Source organism: Bos javanicus, chromosome 2 (genome assembly GCF_032452875.1).
Source record: "Bos javanicus breed banteng chromosome 2, ARS-OSU_banteng_1.0, whole genome shotgun sequence".
Lineage (NCBI taxonomy): Eukaryota > Metazoa > Chordata > Mammalia > Artiodactyla > Bovidae > Bos > Bos javanicus.
In genome coordinates, this window is record NC_083869.1 from 86,289,762 (window position 1) to 86,315,647 (window position 25,886).

The 25,886-nt window shown below is 35.5% G+C and overlaps 1 protein-coding gene across 11 annotated transcripts in view; it reads right to left on the reverse strand.

The window, feature by feature from the left end:
* Positions 1 to 25,886, reverse strand: part of BOLL (boule homolog, RNA binding protein) — an 86,876-nt gene that overhangs the window by 18,264 nt on the left and 42,726 nt on the right. For 3 of the 11 annotated variants that reach the window (XM_061380806.1, XM_061380754.1, XM_061380775.1), the window contains 2 exons: positions 22,308 to 22,406; positions 21,142 to 21,360 (listed from right to left, as the gene is read on the reverse strand). In XM_061380806.1, coding sequence (XP_061236790.1) covers positions 21,292 to 21,360; positions 22,308 to 22,406 — 168 coding nt within the window. In that variant the 3' untranslated portion in view covers positions 21,142 to 21,291. Of the gene's footprint in view, positions 1 to 8,461; positions 9,322 to 11,694; positions 11,811 to 21,141; positions 21,361 to 22,307; positions 22,407 to 25,886 lie in introns of those variants that run through there. The other 8 variants (XM_061380762.1, XM_061380815.1, XR_009729635.1 and 5 more) reach the window with 7 other exon arrangements.

The following is a 25,886-nucleotide window of genomic DNA, read 5'->3' on the forward strand; positions in this document are numbered from 1 at the left end:
TGGTACCTCATAGTGGTTTTGATTTGCATTTCTCTGATAATGAGTGATGTTGAGCATCTTTTCATGTGTTTGTTAGCCATCTGTATGTCTTTTTTGGAGAAATGTCTATTTAGTTCTTTGGCCCATTTTTTGATTGGGTCGTTTATTTTTCTGGAGTTGAGCTGTAGGAGTTGCTTGTATATTTTTGAGATTAGTTGTTTGTCGGTTGCTTCATTTGCTATTATTTTCTCCCATTCTGAAGGCTGTCTTTTCACCTTGCTAATAGTTTCCTTTGATGTGCAGAAGCTTTTAAGGTTAATTAGGTCCCATTTGTTTATTTTTGCTTTAATTTCCAATATTCTGGGAGGTGGGTCATAGAGGATCCTGCTGTGATGTATGTCGGAGAGTGTTTTGCCTATGTTCTCCTCTAGGAGTTTTATAGTTTCTGGTCTTACGTTTAGATCTTTAATCCATTTTGAGTTTATTTTTGTGTATGGTGTTAGAAAGTGGTCCAGTTTCATTCTTTTACAAGTGGTTGACCAGATTTCCCAGCACCACTTGTTAAAGAGATTGTCTTTAATCCATTGTATATTCTTGCCTCCTTTGTCGAAGATAAGGTGTCCATATGTGCGTGGATTTATCTCTGGGCTTTCTATTTTATTCCATTGATCAATATTTCTGTCTTTGTGCCAGTACCATACTGTCTTGATAACTGTGGCTTTGTAGTAGAGCCTGAAGTCAGGTAAGTTGATTCCTCCAGTTCCATTCTTCTTTCTCAAGATCGCTTTGGCTATTCGAGGTTTTTTGTATTTCCATACAAATTGTGAAATTATTTGTTCTAGCTCTGTGAAGAATACTGTTGGTAGCTTGATAGGGATTGCGTTGAATCTATAAATTGCTTTGGGTAGTATACTCATTTTCACTATATTGATTCTTCCAATCCATGAACATGGTATATTTCTCCATCTATTAGTGTCCTCTTTGATTTCTTTCACCAGTGTTTTATAGTTTTCTATATATAGGTCTTTAGTTTCTTTAGGTAGGTATATTCCTAAGTATTTTATTCTTTCCGTTGCAATGGTGAATGGAATTGTTTCCTTAATTTCTCTTTCTGTTTTCTCATTATTAGTGTATAGGAATGCAAGGGATTTCTGTGTGTTGATTTTATATCCTGCAACTTTACTGTAGTCATTGATTATTTCTAGTAATTTTCTGGTGGACTCTTTAGGGTTTTCTATGTAGAGGATCATGTCATCTGCAAATAGTGAGAGTTTTACTTCTTCTTTTCCAATTTGGATTCCTTTTATTTCTTTTTCTGCTCTGATTGCTGTGGCCAAAACTTCCAAAACTATGTTGAATAGTAATGGTGAAAGTGGGCACCCTTGTCTTGTTCCTGACTTTAGAGGAAATGCTTTCAATTTTTCACCATTGAGGATAATGTTTGCAGTGGGTTTGTCATATATAGCTTTTATTATGTTGAGGTATGTTCCTTCTATTCCTGCTTTCTGGAGAGTTTTTATCATAAATGGATGTTGAATTTTGTCAAAGGCTTTCTCTGCATCTATTGAGATAATCATATGGTTTTTATTTTTCAATTTGTTAATGTGGTGTATTACATTGATTGATTTGCGGATATTGAAGAATCCTTGCATCCCTGGGATAAAGCCCACTTGATCATGGTGTATGATCTTTTTAATGTGTTGTTGGATTCTGATTGCTAGAATTTTGTTAAGGATTTTTGCATCTATGTTCATCAGTGATATTGGCCTGTAGTTTTCTTTTTTTGTGGGATCTTTGTCAGGTTTTGGTATTAGGGTGATGGTGGCCTCATAGAATGAGTTTGGAAGTTTACCTTCCTCTGCAATTTTCTGGAAGAGTTTGAGCAGGATAGGTGTTAGCTCTTCTCTAAATTTTTGGTAGAATTCAGCTGTGAAGCCGTCTGGACCGGGGCTTTTGTTTGCTGGAAGATTTTTGATTACAGTTTCAATTTCCATGCTTGTGATGGGTCTGTTAAGATTTTCTATTTCTTCCTGGTCCAGTTTTGGAAAGTTGTACTTTTCTAAGAATTTGTCCATTTCTTCCACGTTGTCCATTTTATTGGCATATAATTGTTGATAGTAGTCTCTTATGATCCTTTGTATTTCTGTGTTGTCTGTTGTGATCTCTCCATTTTCGTTTCTAATTTTGTTGATTTGATTTTTCTCCCTTTGTTTCTTGATGAGTCTGGCTAATGGTTTGTCAATTTTATTTATCCTTTCAAAGAACCAGCTTTTGGTTTTGTTGATTTTTGCTATTTCCTTCTGAAGGGGATCTTTCCGAACGAGGGCTCAAACCTGAGTCTCCTGCATTGCAGGCAGATTCTTTATCATCTGAGCCATGAGGGAATTCCCAAGGAATGTTATCATAGACTTGAAACAATCTTCAATGACTAAACGAAAGCTCTTCTTTAGAACTACCTAGAAATTATATAGCAAAGTGAGTTACCTGGGTTAAGTTACTACATTTTAAGACTAATATCAAAAGACTATTCCACAGTTGTAGACCCTATGCTGCTAAGTCGCTTCAGTCGTGTCCGACTCTGTGCGACCCCATAGACGGCAGCCCACCAGGCTTCCCCGTCGCTGGGATTCTCCTGGCAAGAACACTGGAGTAGGTTGCCATTTCCTTCTCCAATGCATGAAAGTGAAAAGTGAAAGTGAAGTCGCTGAGTCATGTCTGACTCCTAGCGACCCCATGGACTGCAGCCTACCAGGCTCCTCTGTCCATGGGATTTTCCAGGCAAGAGTACTGGAGTGGGATGTCATTGCCTTCTTCAACCCTACAGTCCCTCAGTTATGAGATTCTGCAATTTCATGTTTATAACACAGGGAAACAGGCTTATTCTACCTGAACAAAATTCAGTTTACTTATACAGCTGTATCAATGGCTGAGGCAGAAACCATAAAGCTTCAAGGGTTAAAGTAAGAGGAATTCACACCTATTTTTTATGGCTTAATGTCTTTCAGACTATACTTTTTGATCCTAATATTGCATTCATTTTTTAAAATGTATCAGTAGGATCACTTACATTTCGATTTCCCTGAGACAATCTATGTTTATGCCTTCTGTAATATCAAAATTTTATTTCTGAAAAAGTCTTTGAATAGAATTATTTTAATAGGTTTATTAATAGGATAATCTACTTTGTTGGGCCACCTGATGCAAAGAGCTGACTCATGTGAAAAGACCCTGATGCTGGGAAAGATTGAGGGCAGGAGGAGAAGGGGATGACAGAGGATGAGATGGTTGGATGGTATCACTGACTCAATGGACATGGGTTTGGGTGGACTCCGGGAATTGGTGATGGACAGGGAGGCCTGGCATACTGCCGTTCACGGGGTCACAAAGAGTCGGACACAACTGAGTAACTGAACTGAAGTACATATTTCAAAAATTATATAATAAATTACTTTTAGTGTCCACTTTCAAGTGTCCTGATTTGAATAATAAATATATAATTCCCACATATAAGAACTAGGAGCAGAGGTCAGCAAAATCAAGATCTTTCTGACTACCAGAAGGAGAGAAGTGAAAACAGAACTTAATATGATTGATAAAACATCAGAGGATCTCGTCTATAGGTAAATAGCTTTGATTTCTATAAGATAATCAAATTGTCTGTCTGCTGCTCATCAACGAAGGTGACGCTGAGATTCAAGAGGAAATAAGTACTAGAAAACAAGGACTCGTAATTCTGAACCCATACAATCATTTCGGAGAAGATTAAGCTAATGTTCATTTTGGAACATGACAAGTCTCTGATGAAACTCTGAGAAAAGATCTGAGAAAACTCTCAGAAAAGATATAGTGTCATTCTTTCACATGACCCTACTCAGACAGACCCTAATGATAAGCTTGTCTTATTAGAACTCTATTTATTATCAATAAAGATAAGAGTCTTTTGAAACTGTATGACCTGAGATTAAAATGTTAGTGCATACTATATGGTTGGCAACCTTTACCTAGGGCTTCCCTGGTGGCTCAGATGGTAAAGCACCCGCCTCCAACGTGGGAGACCCTGGTTCACTCCCTGGGTTGGGAAGATCCCCTGGAGAAGGGAATGGCAACTCACTCCAGTATTCTTGCCTGGAGAATTCCATGGATAGAGGAGCCTGGCGGACTATGGTCCATGGGGTCACAAAGAGTCAGACACAGCTGAGCGACTAATACTTTCTACCTAGAGTGTATCGAGAAGTTTGGTTTGAAAGATGTTTAATAAATAAAGTAGATCAACAGGACAACTTACATGAAGAAATGATCTTTAGAATTAATTTTGGATATTTTCCCTAACAGTCCATTTTTGAAGAAAATCAGGGAACTTGAATTCTCTGTAATGGGTACACAAAATTTAAGCAAAGGTGATGATGAGTTAGAAAGTAATTTTCAAGAAGCAGGTCAATGGATTAAAATGGTTTTAACTTCAAAAGTACAAATCTGTTAAAGTGTAACCCAAAATGTCTGTATTTCATTATCTAGAGTTATACTTATGAGATTCTTTGAGGAAACAAGATAACCTTTTTGAAATCTAGTAAGATACAGATTTACAAAAAGATGACTATTAACTAACATCCTTTCTAATTTAATCTGATCTTTAATTAGATACAAAGATAACTGTGCCTGACCATCATCTTTTAAAGTCTCCTTTTATAATATTTATAATACATTAAGCAAAAGAAAGAAAAGGATAAAACATTCCATGGTCAAGCAAAAGCTATCTGAGTTCTCTTTTTTCATACCTAGAAAATGATCACTCTGTTATAATTAGGAACCACTGTGAAAAACATGAAGCTTCAAGAGTACTAATGGGTTCAGAAATGGAAGAAGGAAAGCAGCTGTGAAAATGAAGAATGATACTCTGAAGTATCAATTAATTATGTGAGCTGGATTCCTTTAGTCAAAACATTGTTCCCCATATTGCTTGAATTTTTTCAAGTTACATTATCCTGTTGGAAATCCTCCATTGGTTGAATTTACAGGTAAGGAACCAGGGGAGAATCATGGATAAAAAATGTTGCAGATGAAGGGCTGATTAATGCATTATACGCAGGTAGGGTGTGTGTGTCAGTGTGTGTGTCAGTCAGTGCCCTTAATACCCAAGTTGTTTAAGGGTTAACTGTATTTTGAATTTTTCACTCGTAATTTTAGGGAAAATGAAAAAAGCACCAAAACATATTAAAGACAGAAATCTAGTAAGAATGTCATAAAACTTGATACTAAGTAATGGGAGGAAAATAAATGCTAAAAACTTTGAGACATTTACTTTGAAGCCTTTATACTTTACTTTCCTTAAATTTAACAAAATAAAACAAAAAAACTTACCATTTCCTGAAAAGTGTTCATTTTCCCTAGGAAAGAAAAACTCTCAGATATGTATTTCACCCTCTCTAGTCCACAGAGAAATAAACGCAGAAAAAAGTAAGAGTCTAATAAAAAAAATCTTTTTGGAAATCCTCTCTTTAAGCCTAAGAGCATAGTGGAATGTTACAGGTACATACATCTCAGGAGTGTGAAGGTCCCCCCAGTTTTTTCTGCTTAGGAACAAAAACCAACAAGTAAAAGGGCTGAAGTGAGGAAAAGACTTAGCAGGGGAGGGAGGGAAGGACTTTAGTCCCTACATATACAGAGGCAGCTTCTTATACCCCTTCTTTTCAAAGTGGGGAAAGTGCACTGAGATATTTATGACCTAGATCACTTTTAGAGAAATACTGAATGACCATTACTCACGGGTACACACTTTGACAGGAATGCAAAACTAAGGTTACCATACTAGCTTCCTTCAGAAAATTATGCGCTAAAATATTTGTAAATAATCAAGTATTAGCTTCTTTAACTAAAAAAATACATATCAAATGGGGAAAACTGACAAACCAGTAAATGGAAAATTTTAAAATTAAGCCAGAAGTCAGTATGGCTATCAGTCACCAGCCTAAGTAGAATGTCTTAATGACTTACTGTGTATCTTTACTTTGATAAATTCAGGCTTGTCATTATATTGATACTATTTTAAGCATTATGCCTAAAAAGAATGATAATATGGGAAATCCTCAATCTGTTATTTCACTAGTTTGAAATCTACACCTTCTATGTTATATTTGCTGATCCTGACAGGTCAGAAAGCAGGTAACATCAAGATAACCATGAATCTAGTATATATAATAGAGAACTAAAGAAGTTATGCCACATGGAAAGGAGAAAATAATGACAATAAAACAAGTGATCTTGAATGGCATTTGATTTCTGAGAGGAAGCAGGAGAATGCAGAAAGTAACTAGCAAATTTATGCAATACATAAAAGCAGAGACAGAAACACACATAGCAGGTCCAACGAAAGCAATAACTTTAGCTGTTAACCAGAGAGTAGTACTCAGCCTGCAAGTACAGAAGCTGACAGCCAAGTATATTTTTAGGAATTTATGTACAGGAATGAAAACACTGAATACAGTTGAAAGAAACAGTACCAATTATGAATATTACATCCATTCTTAGGGTATAATTTGGCCCCTTCCCCTTGAAGTCTACAGGGATTTCAGAGTACATTTTAGTCAAAGTGTAGGTTCACAGTCGAGCAATTTACTATTTATGACAATAAGGCATGTTGAGGCATGATATCAAAGTTGAACTGGATGTTTTCTGAAAATTTTTTCTAGTCCTTTGATTCTATATTTTAATATTATTGAAGCACTACTTCTGGGAAAAATACATATAATTTTAGTGTGACCCAAATTCATTATTCTATAGTAAAACATAGCATAAATACAGGAAACACTCCTAACATATGGGAGTTATCATCTATAAATGTGTTTGAAAATAATGTACTGCCATTATTGGCAGAAATTTATAAAACAATGTTATAAACTAAATCATATGTCTTTTTCTAAGCTATTGTGAAATCAGTTGATAGGAAATTACAAGTCTTAATTTCCCAAGATGCTTTACCTTTTGCCATGCTACCATCTTTCTATCTCTGATTGTATTAGAGATTTTCAGAAAATAGGTTGTAAAGTTATTACCTTGTGATTCTGATACAGGGACTGATATACGTATTATCCGTTTCACTCTAAAACAGAGTGAATTGCAGCTGTCTTAAGGCTGATCTTTCATAATGGTTACTAAGTAAGTAAAAACTTCAAATTTATCTATAGAAGATATACTATAGGCAATGCTGCCAGGGAATTAGGATTTGGTGCCTTCACTGTTGTGACCTGGGTTTGACACATGATCAGGGAAATAAGATCCCGCAAGCTGCACAGCACAACCAAAAAAAAAACCTACAGAAAGGAAAAAAATAAGATGAGCTTTCCTTAGTACATGTAGGGAGAAGTTTCATCCTTCCAATCTGTCTGTTTTTAGAAAAACACATTTGGGCTACCAAGCTAGGCCATGAAGAAGGTTGATGATACCCTCCATATATTTAGGTTTCAGTAATTTCCACAGTTCTGATTAGCTTCTCAAAATGAAGCTAAATTCTAAGAAAATCTATATGTGTGAATTATATGCATGTATATATATATAGAAAACGTATGTGTATATGCTTTTTATGTATATACGTGTGTGCATACATACAACCTACATTGCTCTGAAAAAACACATCTAGGTATGCATAATTATAAAAATTCCTTATCCAATAATGCATCATTAATTTTTATTAACAATCCAGGATTTGTTTAGCATCATGTTTAACATTTTGAAAGTCAAAACATTAACTTTTTTTGTTCTCAAGGACAGTACTATTAAAAGAAGACCTCTAATACCAGTAGTTAGTACTTTTTACTTACAGAACGAAAAACTTTGAAATTTCATTGTGGGACTTAAGTCTTTTTACATTTCTAAAACCTGACAGAAATTAATGTACATGGAATTCTCATATGCTAGTATATATTTCATATGGTCATGCTGTCTTCATGAAACCATTTGACTGGCAAGCATATTAATTATGGTTTCAAAAGAAACTCCCTATTTGACTCACCAGGAGAAACTTTAAGGTCCTTGTCTTATTATTTCTGCTGCTGAGCACGGAATATATTTGTAGATGGAATAAGAAAGGAAAACAGATTTATTTGGGTAATGCCAATATTTATGGCTTTACCTTCTTGTCTAAAATTAGGAGGTCAGGGAAAGAATTACAAATGGATTGAAGGTGGTTGTCTTCATACTAAAAATAAATTTTTTTCATACTAAAAATAAAAAAAAATAAAAATAAAAGCACGATTTATTCTATAACTTTTGAATAACAGCTTTTTCTCCTCACTTATTTTCCAATTATATAATAAGAATTGGCTTTATAATTATAATTTAATGTTTTTCTTTGGAGTAGGAAATAGATTTGCTTTTTATGGAAATAATTGTCCTTTTAAGAACACATATATAATTGAAAATATTGGTAAAATGTAAGAAGAGGTCAAAAGATTAAAGCATTAAAAGAGCACCAAAATACAGAAGAATATCAATGTAATAAGATGTCAGAGGTAAGCCCTTCTTTTAATCAAAACAATTCTACTAAGTGATCCATATTATATAAAGTTTGGTACCAAATGGCTTATGTTATAGGGATACTGGAGCACTATCTCAAATGTTAGGAGAAAAAATTTAATATAGTCAAATTAATCACATGAAAAGGCAAAAATACTGATCATGTTGATGGTATTTCTAACGTTTGGAAATGTTTTTAAAAATGCATATAAATACTATTAAAATTCTGAAAACCATGGTAGAAGCAAAATTAAAGAGCAGTAGTAACAAGAAATTAGACAAAAATGACAAAATTGCCAAGCAGTAGAACTGATTCATTAACTATATGATAAAAGGCATTAGAATTAGAAATGACTCTTATCCTAAATATTAAAATAAATACCAAAGAACATGAAACATAAACTTCTAAAAGATTGAGAGGAAAAGAAATAACACAAAGCAGAGAAAATGAAAGACACCTCACTATTCCCAATGTGGTTATTATTTATGGAATGGATAAAACACGTTGTAGAAAATGTCACTACAGTTAGATAAACACATTAAAAAATCAACATGCCACATTTACCTAAATAATTTTGTAGAACAGCTGAAAAAGCAAATTTCATCAAATTTAGACAGCTTATAGTGGAATAAATAAGTATGGTGAGGTATTAACTAACCCTAAGTTTCACAATGGGCAGCTTCTAGCCGGTTCATTGAAGCTGGATCTTGGCTACACAAGGATCACTGGATAAGAAATCAGTTGAGCTGGACTAGAGCTGCCCAAATTGTCTTAATAATGAATGCTCCACACTGTCTGTTAAGTAAAGAGAAGGAGAATATAGATCAGAAACCCTGAATGAGGAAAAAAAAAAAAGATAAGTTAGAACAGATACGTGTAGAACATCCATGAACATTTAATAAATACTCACAGAACATGTGGTACTAATTATACAATAGTGTTTAAGTAGAGATTAGGAGGGGTCAGAACTCAGGAAAGGCCTGCTTCCTGCTCTCTGAGAGCTTACAATCTACTTCACACAATCTTTAGTCTAGCATTATATTAATAGTATAAATGTTTCATATATGAAATGAGAAAGAGGTCAACAGAGAAACAAATGAATTACATTCCTTCTATTTTGAAAATATTATTAGGTAGTTTTAAAAACATATTTTTAAAAAAGGAAGTAGAGGTTGCCAGAAGTCTATTTAGAAAGTTGTCTAAAACCTCCAAAGTACTGTTCAAGTTAGCACTGGTAGAACAGGCACTTAAGATATCTAAGTCATATAACACAGAGTAATTCTGTGTATCTGTGTTATCCTGAGAATGTTTTTGTGTTAATATCAATTTGGGCCAAAGAAACAACCTAGTTCCTACTACCATTTTTTTTTGGCACTTTGAGCAAAAGTCTTTTCTTAATTTAGGGAACCAAGCTGTCCTATGACATATTTCTACATTGTGGATAGGCTCAAGTTTCCATATTCCAATTTCTTTAGAGCAGTACTACCTGACTGAAATTTCTATGTTGATGGAAACATTCTGTATCTACACTGTCAAATATGGTAGTCACTAACCATGTGGGGCTATTTAGCACTTTAAATGTGGTTTCAGCAAGTGGTGCTAGGAAAACTGGACAGGCACATGTAAAACAGTGAGATTAGAACATTACATCACATCACATACAAAAATAAACTCAAAATGGTTTAAAGATCTAAATGTAAAATATGAAACCCTAAAACTTCTGTTAAGAGAACACAGGTGAAACACTCTTTGACATAAATCACAGCAATATTTTCTTGGATCAGTCTTCTAAAGCAAAATCAAAGAAAAAATAAACAAATAAGGTCTAATTAAAGACTTCTGCATAGCAAAGGAAACCATAAACAAAACGAAAAGACAACCTACAGGATGGGAAGAATATATGGGAAGGATATATTTGTAAACACACAGCAGATAAGGGGTTAATATCCAAAATATACAAACAGCTCATATAATTCAACATCAAAAACAATCTAATAAAAACAAGTAGAAGACTTGAACAGACATTTTTACAAAGAAGGCATACAGATGGCTAATATGTACACGAAAAGATGCTCAGCATCACTAATTATTAGAGAAATGCAAATCAAAACCACAATGAGATATCAACTAACACTTGTCAGTGAATGGTCATTATCAACAAGTCTACAAATAAATGTTGGCAAGGGTGTGCAGAAAAGGGAACCTTCCTACACTGCTGGTGGGTTGTAAACTGGTGCAGCCACTATTGAAAACAGTATGGAAGTTCCTTAGGAAACTAAGACTAGAACTACTACATGATCCAGCAATTCTACTCCTGGGTATGTATCTGGAAAAAAAAAAAGAAGATGCTAATTTGAAAAGATAAATGTACCCCAATGTTCGTAGCAGCACTATTTACAACAGCCGAAAAACAATCCAAATGCCATTCAATAGAAAACCAGATTAATACACACAATGGAATATTATTCAGCCACAAAAAGAATGAAATATTGCCAGTTGCAGCAACATAGATTGACCTAGAGAATATTATTATGCTTAATGAGATGAGTCAAGACAGAAAAAAGACAAACACAATATAATACCTCTTATATGTGGAATCTAAAAAAAATACAAATGTATATATACAAAACAGAAACAGACCCACAGACATAGAAAACAAACTTGTGGTTACCCAAGGGGTGAGGGAAGGAATGACAAATCAGGGGTATGGAATTAACAGATATGAACTACTATATATAAAATAGATATGCAATAAGGATTTATTGTACAGCACAAGGAATTATAGCTATTATAATAAGCTATAATGGAAAATCTGCAAAAGTACTGAATCAGTACGCTGTATAACCTGAAACTAACACAATACTATAAATTAACTATACCTCAATTAAAAATAGAAATGTGGCTAGTTGCAACTGAGGAACTGAATTTTAAACTTAGTTTTAATTATTTAAGATTGAAATTAGAATCTTGTGGCTAGTGGTGACCAGGTTGGGAACAGCATGATTCTAGGGGTTCAAACCTGTCTGGTTTGCTAAACTATAGACAGGCCAGGTTTTCTCTGGCCTGTTCAATAGTGTCTAATACCACTTAATATCATTCACTGCTATATTATCAGTGTCTAGAATATTGGTTAGCACATGAAAGATGCTCAACAAATATTTGGTAAATGAATGAAATATACTGTGGTAATATATAGCTATTCATACCTAAGCTACTACTCATAGCTTACTGGTAATATGTCCTGGTTCTTTCATAAAAAATAGAGAAGTGAAGTTAAACTGTTCTCTGTATATGGAATTGCTTGATTGAAGGCTCAATATGCCTAGAGAGAACAAGAGTGGTGCTAATTCATTACAGCTCAAAGAAAAAATATAAGTAGTTATATATGAATAACATGTTGATTATTATGGGAATATTGAAGGAAGACTGCAATGGCAGGAATTTGGTAAGGATACAGATAAGAGTTGATGAGAATAAAAACAGGGAAAAAACCCACCTCAGATTAAAAAAACTAAATTCAGATTTTATGCATGCCTAAAGGATGGAAACTGAAGATAGAGAAGCCTTGAATAAATATACAGTAATCTGGTTAGGCAATAATAGAGCTTAGAAAAGGGATGTGGCAGTGGAAAGAGAAATGAGTATATCATTTTTAGCAAGTTAGTGAACTGAAAAAGGGATACATAACAGTATAAATAGATTGTGTGGCTTAAAACAGGTCAGAAAAATAACAGGTATTGTTTTGATTTCAGGGGATAAGTAAGATGGGCAAGCTAACACAAAAGAGGTGAGGATCCTGAAAATAAAATGTACGAAATTATATATTCATGATTTTCAGTTTGAGGAGGTAGTGAACATTCATCCAGGTGGTGGTGTTTTAGAGTTAAAATAGGAAAAGAATCAAAGGACTAGGATCAGAGTCACTTAAAAACTACCAAAATGCAGAATATAATTGAAAACTCCCTTAGAAGACAACTTAGAGGGCAAAGAGAATCATGCCATGATTAGTTGGTAAAAGAGGAATATATTTTTTTTTGAAAGAGACACTGAAATATCAAATACAGTGGAAAGAAAGAGAGCCACATATAAGAATGAGTAAAATCTGAGCACAGGCTAGTTGACAGTACTGAATTAGAATATAAGAGGACAAGAACTACGACAAAATCCTTGAGGTTTGGCTGCTGCTGCTGCTAAGGTGCTTCAGTCGTGTCCGACTCTGTGCATCCCCAGAGACGGCAGCCCACCAGGCTCCTCCATCCCTGGGATTCTCCAGGCAAGAACACTGGAGTGGGTTCAGCAAATCTTGACAGTATATCTTAGATGAAGTACTTTGGCTAGATCTCAGTAATGAAGGAACAGTAATCTCATGAGTGAAAAAGATACCCCTATATTCCTCCTTCATGCCTTTCCAAAACAGACACATTTAAAATATTGTTAGTGAAGTGTGGAATACAAAATCTATTGCTCATTATCCTGTGTCCTCAAAGTAGGGAAAGATGTCATCAAAAAAAGCTCAGGAAACAATTCTGTACAGTATTAAGGTTTGATAAGTTGAATCTTATGTTATGAAAAGTAAGATGCCCATGTTTTGTGCTTTTGATGCCATGTTTTACATCTTCATGTTTATCCTTTCACTGTTTAATGTAATTATAAGTTGACTTTTACAATTTTTTGTCTTTTACTCTTAGTACTAGCTTATTTAAGTGGTTACTCCACCGTGTTTAACACATATTTGCCTTTACTGGTGGACTTTTTCTTTCCGATAGATTCTTACTTCTTGTGACCCTTCCCACTTAAAAAAGACCCTTTAACATTCCTTCAAGGTTAGGTTTGCTATTGCTGAATTCTTTTAGTTTTTGGTTGTCTGGAAAATTACATATCTCTTGGCTCAGTTGGTAAAGACTCTGCCTGCAGTGCAGGAAACCTGGGTTTGATCCCTGGGTCAGGAAGATCCCCTGGAAAAGGAAATGGCAATCCACTCCAGTATTCTTGCCTGGAGAATCCCATAGACAGAGGAGCCTGGCAGGCTACAGTCCAAGGGGTCACAAGAGTGGACATGACTTAGCAACTAATCCCTCCTGCAATCCTGCTCCCCTTCTATTCTAAATGATAATCTTGCTTGGTTGAGTGTCCTAGGTTGCAGGTTTTCCCCCTTCAGTACTTTGAATGTATTATGCCACTCCCTCTGGCCTGCAAAATTTCTGCAGAGAAATCAGCTGATAGCCTTATGGGGGTTCCCTTGAACTGAATGTTTTATTACTTCCTTTGGAATCATCTCAGTATCTTTGACTTTTGCCATTTTAATTATGATATACCTTGGTGTGGGTCTGTTTAGGTTCATTTTATTTGGGATCCTCTGTGGTTCCTGTACCTGGACATCTGTTTCCTTCTTTAGATTTGTTAAGTTTCCAGCCATAATTTCATGTACTATGTTTTCAACTCCTCTCTCTCATCTCCCTATAATGTGCCCTATAATGTGAATGTTTTCATACTTGATGTTATCCTAGAAGTCCCTTAAACTGTTCTCATTTTTAAAATTTGTGTTTCTTTTTGCTGTTAAGATTGAAGGATTTCCATTATTCTACCTTCTAGATCACTTAGGCATCACCTAGTCTGCTGTTAATTCCCTCTAGTTGTTTTTCATTTGTCATATTCAGTTCTGATTCTTTTTTATATTTTCTAGTTCTTTGTTAAAACTGGCACTGTGCTAATCAACTCTTTCCTCTAATGCAGTTAGCATTCTTATTACTAATGCTCAAACTCGAATTCTGAGTTTGTCTTCTTAGTGCCAGACTCCAGGCGTGGGGAAACCCAAAATGGGGACTGAACCTCACTCTCCAGGGAGTAAGTCTGTATACTTCCTCTGAGCCTGTGTAATCCCTCTCCTTTTCCATCTTCCCCTCCCAGGTGTGCAGGTCCTGACCTGATCATTTCTCTTCTCTTCCTACCTGATTTCATCTGGATCTTGGATTTTTCTTACAAACTTAGTTGTATTAATATAGCTGTCTTTCTGCCAGATGACTTACAGTTTGTTTTCAGTGAGAACTGCTCCACACGTAGATGTATCTTTGAGGTGTTTGTGGCGGGAGGTGAGCTCCACATTTTCCTACTCCACCATTTTGATCTCTCTTTGGGCTCTTTTAATCCAGATACTCCTGTCATTAATTTCCTAGGGAATTTTCTTCTATTAATTTTTTTGCTAATTTTCTCCAAGCCATTTTCTCTTTTTCCAGAATTAATATTTGACTTCTTGAATTATCTTCTGACTTTATTCTTTTCCTATTGTTACTCGCCTCTGTCTTTAGAAAAATTTATTTACAACTTTTCTATAAATCTGAAATTATCAATATTTCAAAATACAAATCTAAAAAATTAAAAAGACTAAGAGGTTTAGAAAAAAAAAGTATTTTCTGGGATGACTATGCATGGACCACATGTCATAAATTTTTCCTTATCTCTGAGAGGATATTATTATGCTTCTTTGATTTTTTTTTTTGCTCCCTGAATTATATGTTTCTTCTGAATTCCTTTTTTCCCCCTGTCTGTTTTGGTCTCTCATTCTGAAGGCTTTCTTCTTCATTTATTTATTTTTGGCTGTGCTGGGTCTTTGTTGTTGTGTGTGGGCTTTCATAGTTGTGGCTCACCGGCTTAAGATCTGCATGTGGAATCTTTGCTGACCAGGGACTAAACTGGTATCCCCTGCATTAGCAGGCAGATTCTTATCCATTGTACTACCAGGGAAGTCCCTGAATGCTTCCTTCTAATGTGACTGCACACCCATATTTAATAAGGCAGACTAAAATCCTAATGGGAAGTTCTTTGTGAATGATGGGTTTGTCATTGAGCTTCACAGTAGGTATTTCAGAGGGCCAGTCAACTATTTCTCAGTGGTAACAAGCATGCAGTAACAAACAACTTCTAATTCTTTCCACTGTATTAACAGCTTCATATAGTGTTTATTTTTACACTGGCTAGCAGCTACTTCATTATTCCTGTTTTTTAGCTTGTAATTATTGGGAACACGGGATATATTTTTAAAAACTTAATTTCCTCTTATATAATATCCTTTATACATAATACATGTATATACTATTTATCCTTATCTTTTATTGCAGTGTCATATTCAAATAGTTTTTCAGTGTGTACTTCACTGTTTCAGTTCAGTTCAGTTCAGTCCCTCAATCATGTCCAACTCTTTGCGACCCCATGAATTGCAGCACGGCAGGCCTCCCTGTCTATCACCAACTGCCGGAGTCCACCCAAACCCATGTCCATTGAGTGGGTGATGCCATCCAACCATCTTATTCTCTGTTGTCCCCTTCTCCTCCTGCCCTCTATCGTTCCCAGCATCAGGGTCTTTTCAAAAGAGTCAGCTCTTCATATCAGGTGGCCAAATCACTGGAGTTTCAGCTTCAACATCAGTCCTTCCAATGAATACCCAGAACTGATCTCCTTTAGGATGGACTGGTTGGATCTCCTTGCAGTCCAAGGGACTCACGAGAGTCTTCTCCAGCACCACAGTTCAAAAGAATCAATTCTTTGGCGCTCAGCTTTCTTTATAGTCTAACTCACATCCATACATAACCACTGGAAAAACCATAGCCTTGACTAGATGGACCTTTGTTGACAAAATAATGTCTCTGCTTTTGAATATGCTGTCTAGGTTGGTGATAACTTTCCTTCCAAGGAGTTAAGCGTCTTTTAATTTCATGGCTGCAATCACCATCCGCAGTGATTCTGGAGCCCCCAAAAATTAAGTCTGACACTGTTTTTCCATCTATTTCCCATGAAGTGATGGGACCAGATGCCATGATCTTAGTTTCCTGAATGTTGAGCTTTAAGCCAACTTTTTCACTCTCCTCTTTCACTTTCATCAAGAGGCTCTTTAGTTCTTCACTTTCTGCCATAAGGGTGGTGTCATCTGCACATCTGAGGTTATTGATATTTCTCCTTGCAATCCTGATTCCAGCTTGTGCTTCCTCCAGCCCAGCATTTCTCAGGATGTACTCTGCATATAAGTTAAATAAGCAGGGTGACAATATACAGCCTTGACATACTCCTTTCCCTATTTGGAACCAGTCTGTTGTTCCATGTCCAGTTCTAACTGTTGCTTCCTGACCTGTGATCTCTCCATGACAATTCTAAAAATTGGCTTCATGAGTCTTTGATTCCCTTTATTGTTCTCTGTCTCCTTTGAGGCTATCTATAGTTAGACCTATGCACAGTAAACGAAAATTTTTACCCTCCTGTATGTTTGGAGGTGCAAAGCACAGGTTTTTTTATGTTTCTGTCCTCAGAATGCAATACCCCTTTACGACTGTCCTCTTCTACCCTTAGGACCAGCTGAACACGAGGGAATTTCAATCTCTAATTGCTTTATAAAATGTGTTAATGATACTGACATGAGGAAATGGTTAGGAAGAAGATAGCAGTGGAATTTTTCTATAAAGTAAAGACAGTTGTTAATGTTTAGGTGAGTGCACATTATGGGTCTCTGAGCTAGAAACAGGCAGTGGTAGTAAGTAAAATCTCTTTCCAATTTACTTTTGAATCATTTGGTCTTATCAATGGGTAAGGTGAAAGAGGTGTTTTTCATTCAAGCCCAATCAGTGCTTTAATTAGAAGAACTTCCTCATAGCCTGGCAACTGGTTAAATATCATCCTTAATATGAAATGTTTTCATGAATAGGTAGTATACTTCAGAGTTAAATGGAAAAACGTCATAAGGAAATAGAGATACTTTATAATTCTCTACTTATACCCTTATTACCAAGGGATTTGATATTCATATTAAAAGTTTTGAATGCCCAAATAGACAAAGATTTTCTTTTTGTTCCTTTTAAATTTTATTTTTAATTGAAGGATAATTACTTTACAATACTGTGATGGTTTTTGCCATACATCAACATAAATCAATCATAGATATACATATGTTCCCCTCCCTCTTGAAACTTCCTCCCACTTCACTCCCCATCCCACCCTTCTTAAGTTGTCACAGAGCACTGGCTTTGGGTTCCCTGCATCATATAGCAAATTCCCACTACGTTACCTATGGTAATGTGTATGTTTCAGTGCTACTCTCTCAAAACATTCCACCCTATCCTTCCCTCACTGTGTGCACAAGTCTGTCCTTTTGTTTGTGTCTCCTTTGCTGCCCCGAAAATAGGTTCATCAGTACCATCTCTAAATTACATATATATGCATTAATATACGGTATCTGTCTTTCTCTGACTTACTTCACTCAGTATAATAGGCTCTAGGTTCATCCACCTCACTAGAACTGATTCAAATGTGTTCTTTTTATAGCTGAGTAATATTCCGTTGTGTATATGTACCACAACTTTATCTATTCATCTGCTGATGGACATCTACATTGCTTCCATGTCCTAGCTATTGTAAATAGTGCTGCAAAGAACACTGGAGTACACTGTCTTTTTTGATTATGATTTCCTCAGGGTATGTGCCCAGTAGCAGGACTGCAGGGTCATATGGTAGTTTTATCCCTAGTTTTTAAAGGAATTTCCATACTGTTCTCCATAGTAGCTGTATCAGTTTGCATTCCTATTAACAGTGCAAGAGGGTTCCCTTTTCTCCACACCCTTTCTAGTATTTACTGTCTGTTGAGTTTTTGATGATGGCCATTCTGCCTTTTTTTCTTTTATTTTTTTCTAAATTCTGCCTTTTGTTCCTTACTATAGTCTAGTTCAGCGGGATAATTTTGACATTATATGATTTTGTTTTACTGATTTAAACAATTAATTCTGTATAAAAGATGTGACTCTGTTGAATCAGGGAATGATACCCTAATTAATGGGATTCCATGGTTGCTCAGCGGAGAAGGCAATGGCACCCCACTCCAGTACTCTTGCCTGGAAAATCCCATGGACGGAGAAGCCTGGTAGGCTGCAGTCCATGGGGTTGCTAAGAGTCGGGCACAACTGAGCGACTTCACTTTCACTGTTCACTTTCATGCATTGGAGAAGGAAATGGCAACCCACTCCAGTGTTCTTGCCTGGAGAATCCCAGGGACAGAGGAGCCTAGTGGGCTGCCGTCTATGGGGTCACACAGAGTTGGACATGACTGAAGCGATTTAGCAGTAGCAGCATGGTTGCTCAGACAGTAAACAATCTGCCGGCAATGCAGGAGACCCAGGTACAATCCCTAGGTCAGGAAGACCTCATCCCCTGCAGAAGGGAATGGCTACACACTTCAGTACTCCTGCCTGGAGAATTCCAAGGACAGAGGAGCCTGGTGGCTATAGTACTTGGGGTTGCAAAAGAGTTGGACATGACTCGGTGACCAAATAACAACAATTCTAATTAGTACCATATTAAACAACTAGTTTCTATATTGATCTGCTTTAAAATATTTTATTTAATTTGATAGAGTACAGTAACCTGTGGCTTACAGTCAATGAGTAGTTTCTGACAGTCATTTATAATGGTTAGACTTGTGCTCTGAATAAGGTCTGTATTTTATTGATTAGATTTGTTGTTTTAAGACAGCTTTGACATATGAAATTTTATTTTTGTATGTATACAATTAACATCATTAAAATTATAATAATAATTAAGAGTTTTAAAAATGACTTACACTTTTAAAAACAATACATTTAAATTCTTTCAAGGAGTATTTCTGCTTTTCTATATTTTAAGTCAACAAGATTTTTGGTACACCAGGGAAAATTTACATAGGAAGAATAAAGGTTAATCTTGCAGATATCACTATTTTAATATTAGTCTACTTTAATAAATTTTAGGATAAGACTGTCTATTGATTTAACACTTGTGGATTAATATTTCTATAATACAAGTACATTATAAAAAAATAGATAATTTTCCACACAAGTTTCCAGTAAAATTTGTACAGTGAAGTATTTCTACAAAGTTGTATAGTTTTAGAAAACTATAGAACTGGACTTTCTGTTCCTGAATGGGGCACCATTTTCTATTGAGTGCCATCAAATCACCTAAAGAAGAATACTGAGTATAAGATACATAGAACATTCAACCATGAAAGATAAAACAGGATGTACAAAACTATACAAAACCCCCTGTGTTCCAGTTTTGATTCTGAAGTTTATTTAACTGAATTTTCTCTTTTTTTTCCCTTTATCTCTAACAAAAGAGAAATTGTGAGTTTTTTTCTGCCCCTCAACTCAGGCTTCCTATGATCCTGCAGCTCTAAATGAAAAATAAAACTTGCCAGGGACTTTCCTGGTGGTCTAGTGGTTAAGATTCTGTGCTTCCAATGCGGGGGTATGAGTTTGATCCTGGTCAGGGAACTAAGATCCTATGTGTGGCACAGCGAAAGAATAAAAGTAAATAAGTAAATAAAAATAAAACATGCCAAACCTCATTGATTCTGAGATAAACATCTTTTCATATTTCAAAAACCCTGCATCAGGATACAGGGCTTTCTTCTTTCATAGTGATATATAAAATGATAATCCATGATATCTCAGATTTGAGGACATCTAATTACAATTGTGTGAGATGTGGGCTTTGGAGTAAGCTAGTTAACTATAACAGTTCGTAGCTCTTCAATTCTTACCAAGTCCTGAAATCTTAACTTTGCAGTACCAAAATCTTCCCTAGGCTGTATCCCATGTGATAACCAGAATTACTATAAGCCTTAACAAGATGGATTAAGTAAAAATAGAAACAAGTCAGTGATTTTGTTCCCCTTTAGCCTGTGATATAGTAGAGCAAAGATCTATGTCAAAATAGAAAGGGTAAAGTTCCTCTTAGCAGCATTTCTCTAGTCATGCAACAGGCAGGTTTCTGAATCCAGTTTTATGCTTATATGTAGAAAGTAAGGTATTTATTTATACCTCTGTTCTGATTTATATTCAACATTTATATAATTTTATATAATAAAGAATAAGATAACATTTTCTCTGCACAGTTTCTGCATTTCTTAGTCACACATTTAAGAAAATATAGAAAAGGATACACTCTTCAACTAGAAGAATAAAACTTTAAATCAAGAATATTTAACATTTATATTCTTTAGAAATTTCTTCTTTCTGAATACCATTCTATCCTCTATTGGAATTATTCAACAAGTACAACTTCAATCATTTGTATGTGTATATATATACACCCCCCCACATATATATATAATGTGTATGTATGTAATATATAATCTGCAACTGATTATCTAGTATGGCATAGCTATTTTAAGAGAGGTATATCTGGAGAAAGCATCAACACTGTAAGTTTGTTTTAGATAATTTTGATCCTATGATGAACTTCCTATAAATAACATTTACCAACACTTTAGGCTTTGGCATTAGGTCAAAATTATGGTTTTAATTCATGTTTGCAGTGCAGTAGCAATAGCAATCGGAGAAGGCAATGGCACCCCATTCCAGTATTCTTGCCAGGAAAATCCCATGGATGGAGGAGCCTGGAAGGCTGCAGTCCACGGGGTCGCTGAGGGTCGGACACGACTGAGTGACTTCACTTTCACTTTTTACTTTCATGCACTGGAGAAGGAAATGGCAACCCACTCCAGTGTTCTTGCCTGGAGAATCCCAGGGACGGGGGAGCCTGGTGGGCTGCCGTCTATGGGGTCCCACAGAGTCGGACATGACTGAAGTGACTTAGCAGCAACAGTAATGAAGAAATGCAGTAAAGGCGAGAGGGGATATGAAAGACTCCTTAAAGTAGACTGAGTTCCAACATATGGGATGGGTCAGAAGCAAAAATATGAGTGTGAAATAGCTAACCTCCATCATTTTATTGTAAAGAATATACTGCAAGCAAGAGTCATATTTCCATCATAACAGTTCAACAGTTCATCTCTTCTTTACTAGAGATATAGTCACATTTCCCGAAAGTGAAGATGCAAGAGTTTCACTAAGAACCTAGGTCACATGGGAAGAAGCAGGATAAGGCAGTTGAAATATACTAAATATATAATGGGATCTAACTACATTACCACTCTTGGCCTGGACTAATTTAAGATGCATGAGCACAATTCCCAAACTGGAAGAGTAGATCATTAAAATTATTTTCATTTCCCCGTAAATGTTACATGTCACTAACGTAATAAAACTCTGAATATATGGAATATCTAGGTGAATTACAGACAGTAGATTTGAAGTTAACAGGGACTGGGGAGAGAGAACACAAAGTTATTGCTTAATGGGTACAGAGTTTCTATTTGGGGTAATGACAAAGTTTGGAACTAGATATTGGTGACAATGGTTGCATAGCAATGTGGATATAATTAATACCACTTAATTGTATATTTAAAAATGGAAGATCTTAAGTCATATATATTTTACTCTACAGTAAATGAAAACTTTTGACCATGTGTGGTTTATAACTTCTTCAAAACTAACAGAAGTGAAGCGAAGTGAAAGTTGCTCAGTTATGTCCAACTCTTTGTGACCCCCATGGACTGTAGCCTGCCAGGCTCTTTTGTTCATGGAATTCTCTAGGCAAGAATACTAGAGTGGGTAGCTAGTTCCTTCTCTAGGGGATCTTCCCAACCCAGGGATTAAACTCAGACCTGTATTGCAGGTGGATTCTTTATCATCTGAGCCATCAGGGAAGCCCTCTTCATCATCCTAAATAGAAACTCTGTACTGATTAAGCATTAACTTTCTATTCTTCTCTATCCCCAAAACTAATAGAAATTATAGCCAATTTAGAACTGTATTTCCTTCATATGAAAGAATTCATTAATCCTGTACTTCAGATCACAAATGAGATATAAATATCCAAAGCTGTTTCTTTCCAGAAGAGAATTTGGAAACTGTGAAATATGACTTAAGAACAACAAAAAAAATCAAAACAAGCTTCTTACTTTAATTGGTTCAGGTTGCATCACTGGTGCAGGCATAGCAATGGCACTTGAAGCATAAACCTGGTGATATGTTGCTTGAACTCCATGATCAGAATAAGGCTAAAAGTAAAAAAAATTTAAAAATATTGCTTTTCATTAATTAAAAATATTTATTCAGTATTACAATTTTCTAGGCATTTTGCTACATAATGGAGAAACACAGATGAGAAACACATTCTCTATCTTTAATTGTAGACTAGTCTGAGACAGACTAGTCAAAATGTATGACATTTTGCATAGAGATGTATGGGGGAAAACAAAGTCCTATGACACATGAATAGGGATGCATGGGGAAAAGAAAACAATTAACATAGCTTTAGAAAGTTGGGGAGGTGGTCAGGGGACATTTTCTAGTGGAGTTTATGCTAGAATTTGAAAAATTAGGGAATGAGGTAGGAGTAGTATATGAAAAGGTAGAGGCAACTAAGAATATCTATCTGTGTATGTTGTTTGGTATGGCTGGAAGGAAGAATATACACTGACTGATAGCTGAAAGGTGAGGCAATAGAGTAATAGACAGGAAAGAGATCATGTAAAAGCAGATTAATGGCTTGTCCAACCGATGGTGGCACCATTCACTGATATATGGAATAAAAGAAAAGCAAGTTTCATGTTGATGTAATTGTGTGGCGGTTAGAAAGAAGTTAAGTTTGTAACACATAAAATCTGAGGTATTTGTAGGACTTCTATTACGGGTATATAGTCAATCAAAAGCTGATGGCTCTAAAGAAGCACTAACAAAAATGTGAACTAAATGTTAATTAAATGTTAATGTTAATTAAAATTGTTAATTAAATTTAAGTTAATTAAAATGTTAATTAAATGTTAATTAATGTTAATTAAAATTGTTAATTAAATGTTAATTAAAATTAAGATAGACAGTATAAACTTCCAGTTATAGCTAAGTAAGTACTAGGGCTGTAATGTACAACACAATAAATATAATTAACATTGCTGGATGTTATACAGGAAAGTTGTCAAGACAGTAAATCCTAAGACTTCTCATCACATACAAATTTTTTCCTATTTCTTTAATTTTGTATGTGATGATGGATATTCACAAAGCTTGTTGTGATAATCATTTAATGATATGTATGAATCAAATCATTATGCTGTACATCTTAAGCTTACACACTGCTGTATGCCAATTATATCTCAATAAAACTGAAAGAAAAGTTTCCAGTAGCCATGTTAGAAAAGTAAAAAAAAAAAAAAGTAAAACTAATTTCCAGTAATAGATTTTATTTGAACATATGAAAATATATCAGTGTACTCAACATAAAGTTAGTGATAAATTTTACACTCATTTTTCACACTATGTCATTAAAACTTGGTGTGTATTTTGCACTTAAAACACACCTCAATTCTGACTAGCCACATTTCAATAGCTGCATGTGGTAATGGCTATTGTTGTACTGAACAGTGCAGGTCTAAAATTCAGAAGTGAGGATGGGGCCAGAGACATGAGTATGGATGATAACATCAGAGTGAGTATGTAGGGTGAAAGAATGAAGAATCAAAAAAGAAATCATGGGGAGAAAAAGATCAGCTTACACAGGAAAATAAGAGGAGGTAAAAGGATTGCCAGAAGAGAGCAGGATCATGGAAGCCAAAGGTATGAAGAATTTCAAGGAGTATATCCAATGTCTCTGAGAGGTCAAGTAAGACTGAAAAGAAAAGGAAAATATTTGGCAATTAGGGAGTCACTAAGGACCTTTATCCAAGGTAGCTTCAGCAGAAAGGTAATGAAGCAGACTTTAGCAGGTAAGGGGAGAACAGGTAGTGAGGCAGTGGAAATGTTAAATGTAGACTACTTTTTTCAAGGGCTCCCCAGGTGGCTCAGTGGTAAAGAGTCTGCCTGTCAATGCAGACAACACAGAAGACCTGGGTTCAATCCCTGGGTCAGGATGATCCCTTGGAGGAGGAAATAGAAACCCACTCCAGTATTCTTGCCTAGAAAATCCCATGGACAGAGGAGCCTGGCAGGCTACAGTTCACAGGGTTGCAAAGAGTTGGACACAACTGAGCACACATTTTTCAAGCTTGGCTTTGAAAGGCAGAAGAGGATAAGGGCATTGGTGGGGGCGCGTCACAGGATAGTAACTGTCTCCTACCAGGTGTTGGGTACTACAGAAAGAACCTTGTATACAACAATTCTCATCTTTGCATGAATCCTGCAAAATAGATTTTCCTAATGTCTTTATTAATGTAGATATTATGAAAACAACACTGTGAAACAACACTGTGAAGAGTTAATTACTCAAAGTAACATACTAGTAAATACTAGGTAAAGCTCTGGACCAATGGAGAGAAAATGTCTTAAAATACATGAGAAAAGAAGAAATGAGGTGGAATGAGGAATGAGGTCCCTGAGGAAAAGGGAAGTTAAGAGTATCAAGAGTAAAGAGTAGGAATAACCTTGAACAAGACAGGTTACTAAACAAATATAAGAAGCTAAGGATGAGTTACAAGTCAGCTAAGTTTGTATGTTGGGGACTGGAAGCTGAGTTGGTTTCCACAAAATGGTTTCTACTTATTCTGTGAAGTAGAAGGCACTATATTCTAAGAGTGAAGGGGGAAATAGTCATTGAAATAAGTGAGAAATAATTTTAATTTATTTTTATATTTTAGGAGAGCTAACTATCAAACTCATAAGAACAAGTCCTGTGTTTTTTAATTTTAGAGGAAAAAAAACTTAAAATATAAACAAACCCCATTCAATTAATTTATATATTAGACATGTAGCTTTTGCCAGAAACAATATTAAAATTAAAATATGCTTAAAACATTCTGTACTGAAATATCGTAAAAATTAATGGCACAAGTTATAAGTTAACATGTAATATTTCCAGAAAAATCTTATTTGATTTCACTAAACAGTGAAACATAACTTGGTAAGTTATCTGATGTTGACATTAAGACTATGGTTCACCTCCAATTAAAATAAATAAATTTAAATTAGAAAAAAAATTTTTTAATAAATAAAAAATAAAAAATGTGGTAAAAAAAAAAAAGACTATGGTTCAGTGCCAAAAATAGATAAGTTAAAAACATAATATAAAAGCATTCTTAACTCACAGCCACCCTCCTTGAAAATCAGAAAAAAACAAAAAGAATAAAAGAATTTAAAATGTCATCATCAAGTAAACATGGATGTGCTCATGAATCCCAAATGACAAGGTGGTTTAGTTCAGTCGCTCAGTTGTGTCCGACTCTTTGCAACCCCATGAATCGCAGCATGCCAGGCCTCCTTGTCTATCACCAACTGCCGGAGGCTACCCAAACCCATGTCCATTGAGTGGGTGATGCCATCCAACCATCTCATCCTCTGTCGTTCCCTTCTCCTGCCCTCAATCTTTCCCAGCATCTGGGTCTTTTCAAATGAGTCAGCTCTTCTCATCAGGTGGCCAAAGGACTGGAGTTTCAGCTTCAACATCAGTCCTTCCAATGAATACCCAGAACTGATCTCCTTTAGGATGGACTGGTTGGATCTCCTTGCAGTCCAAGGGATTCTCAGCAGTCTTCTCCAACATCACGGTT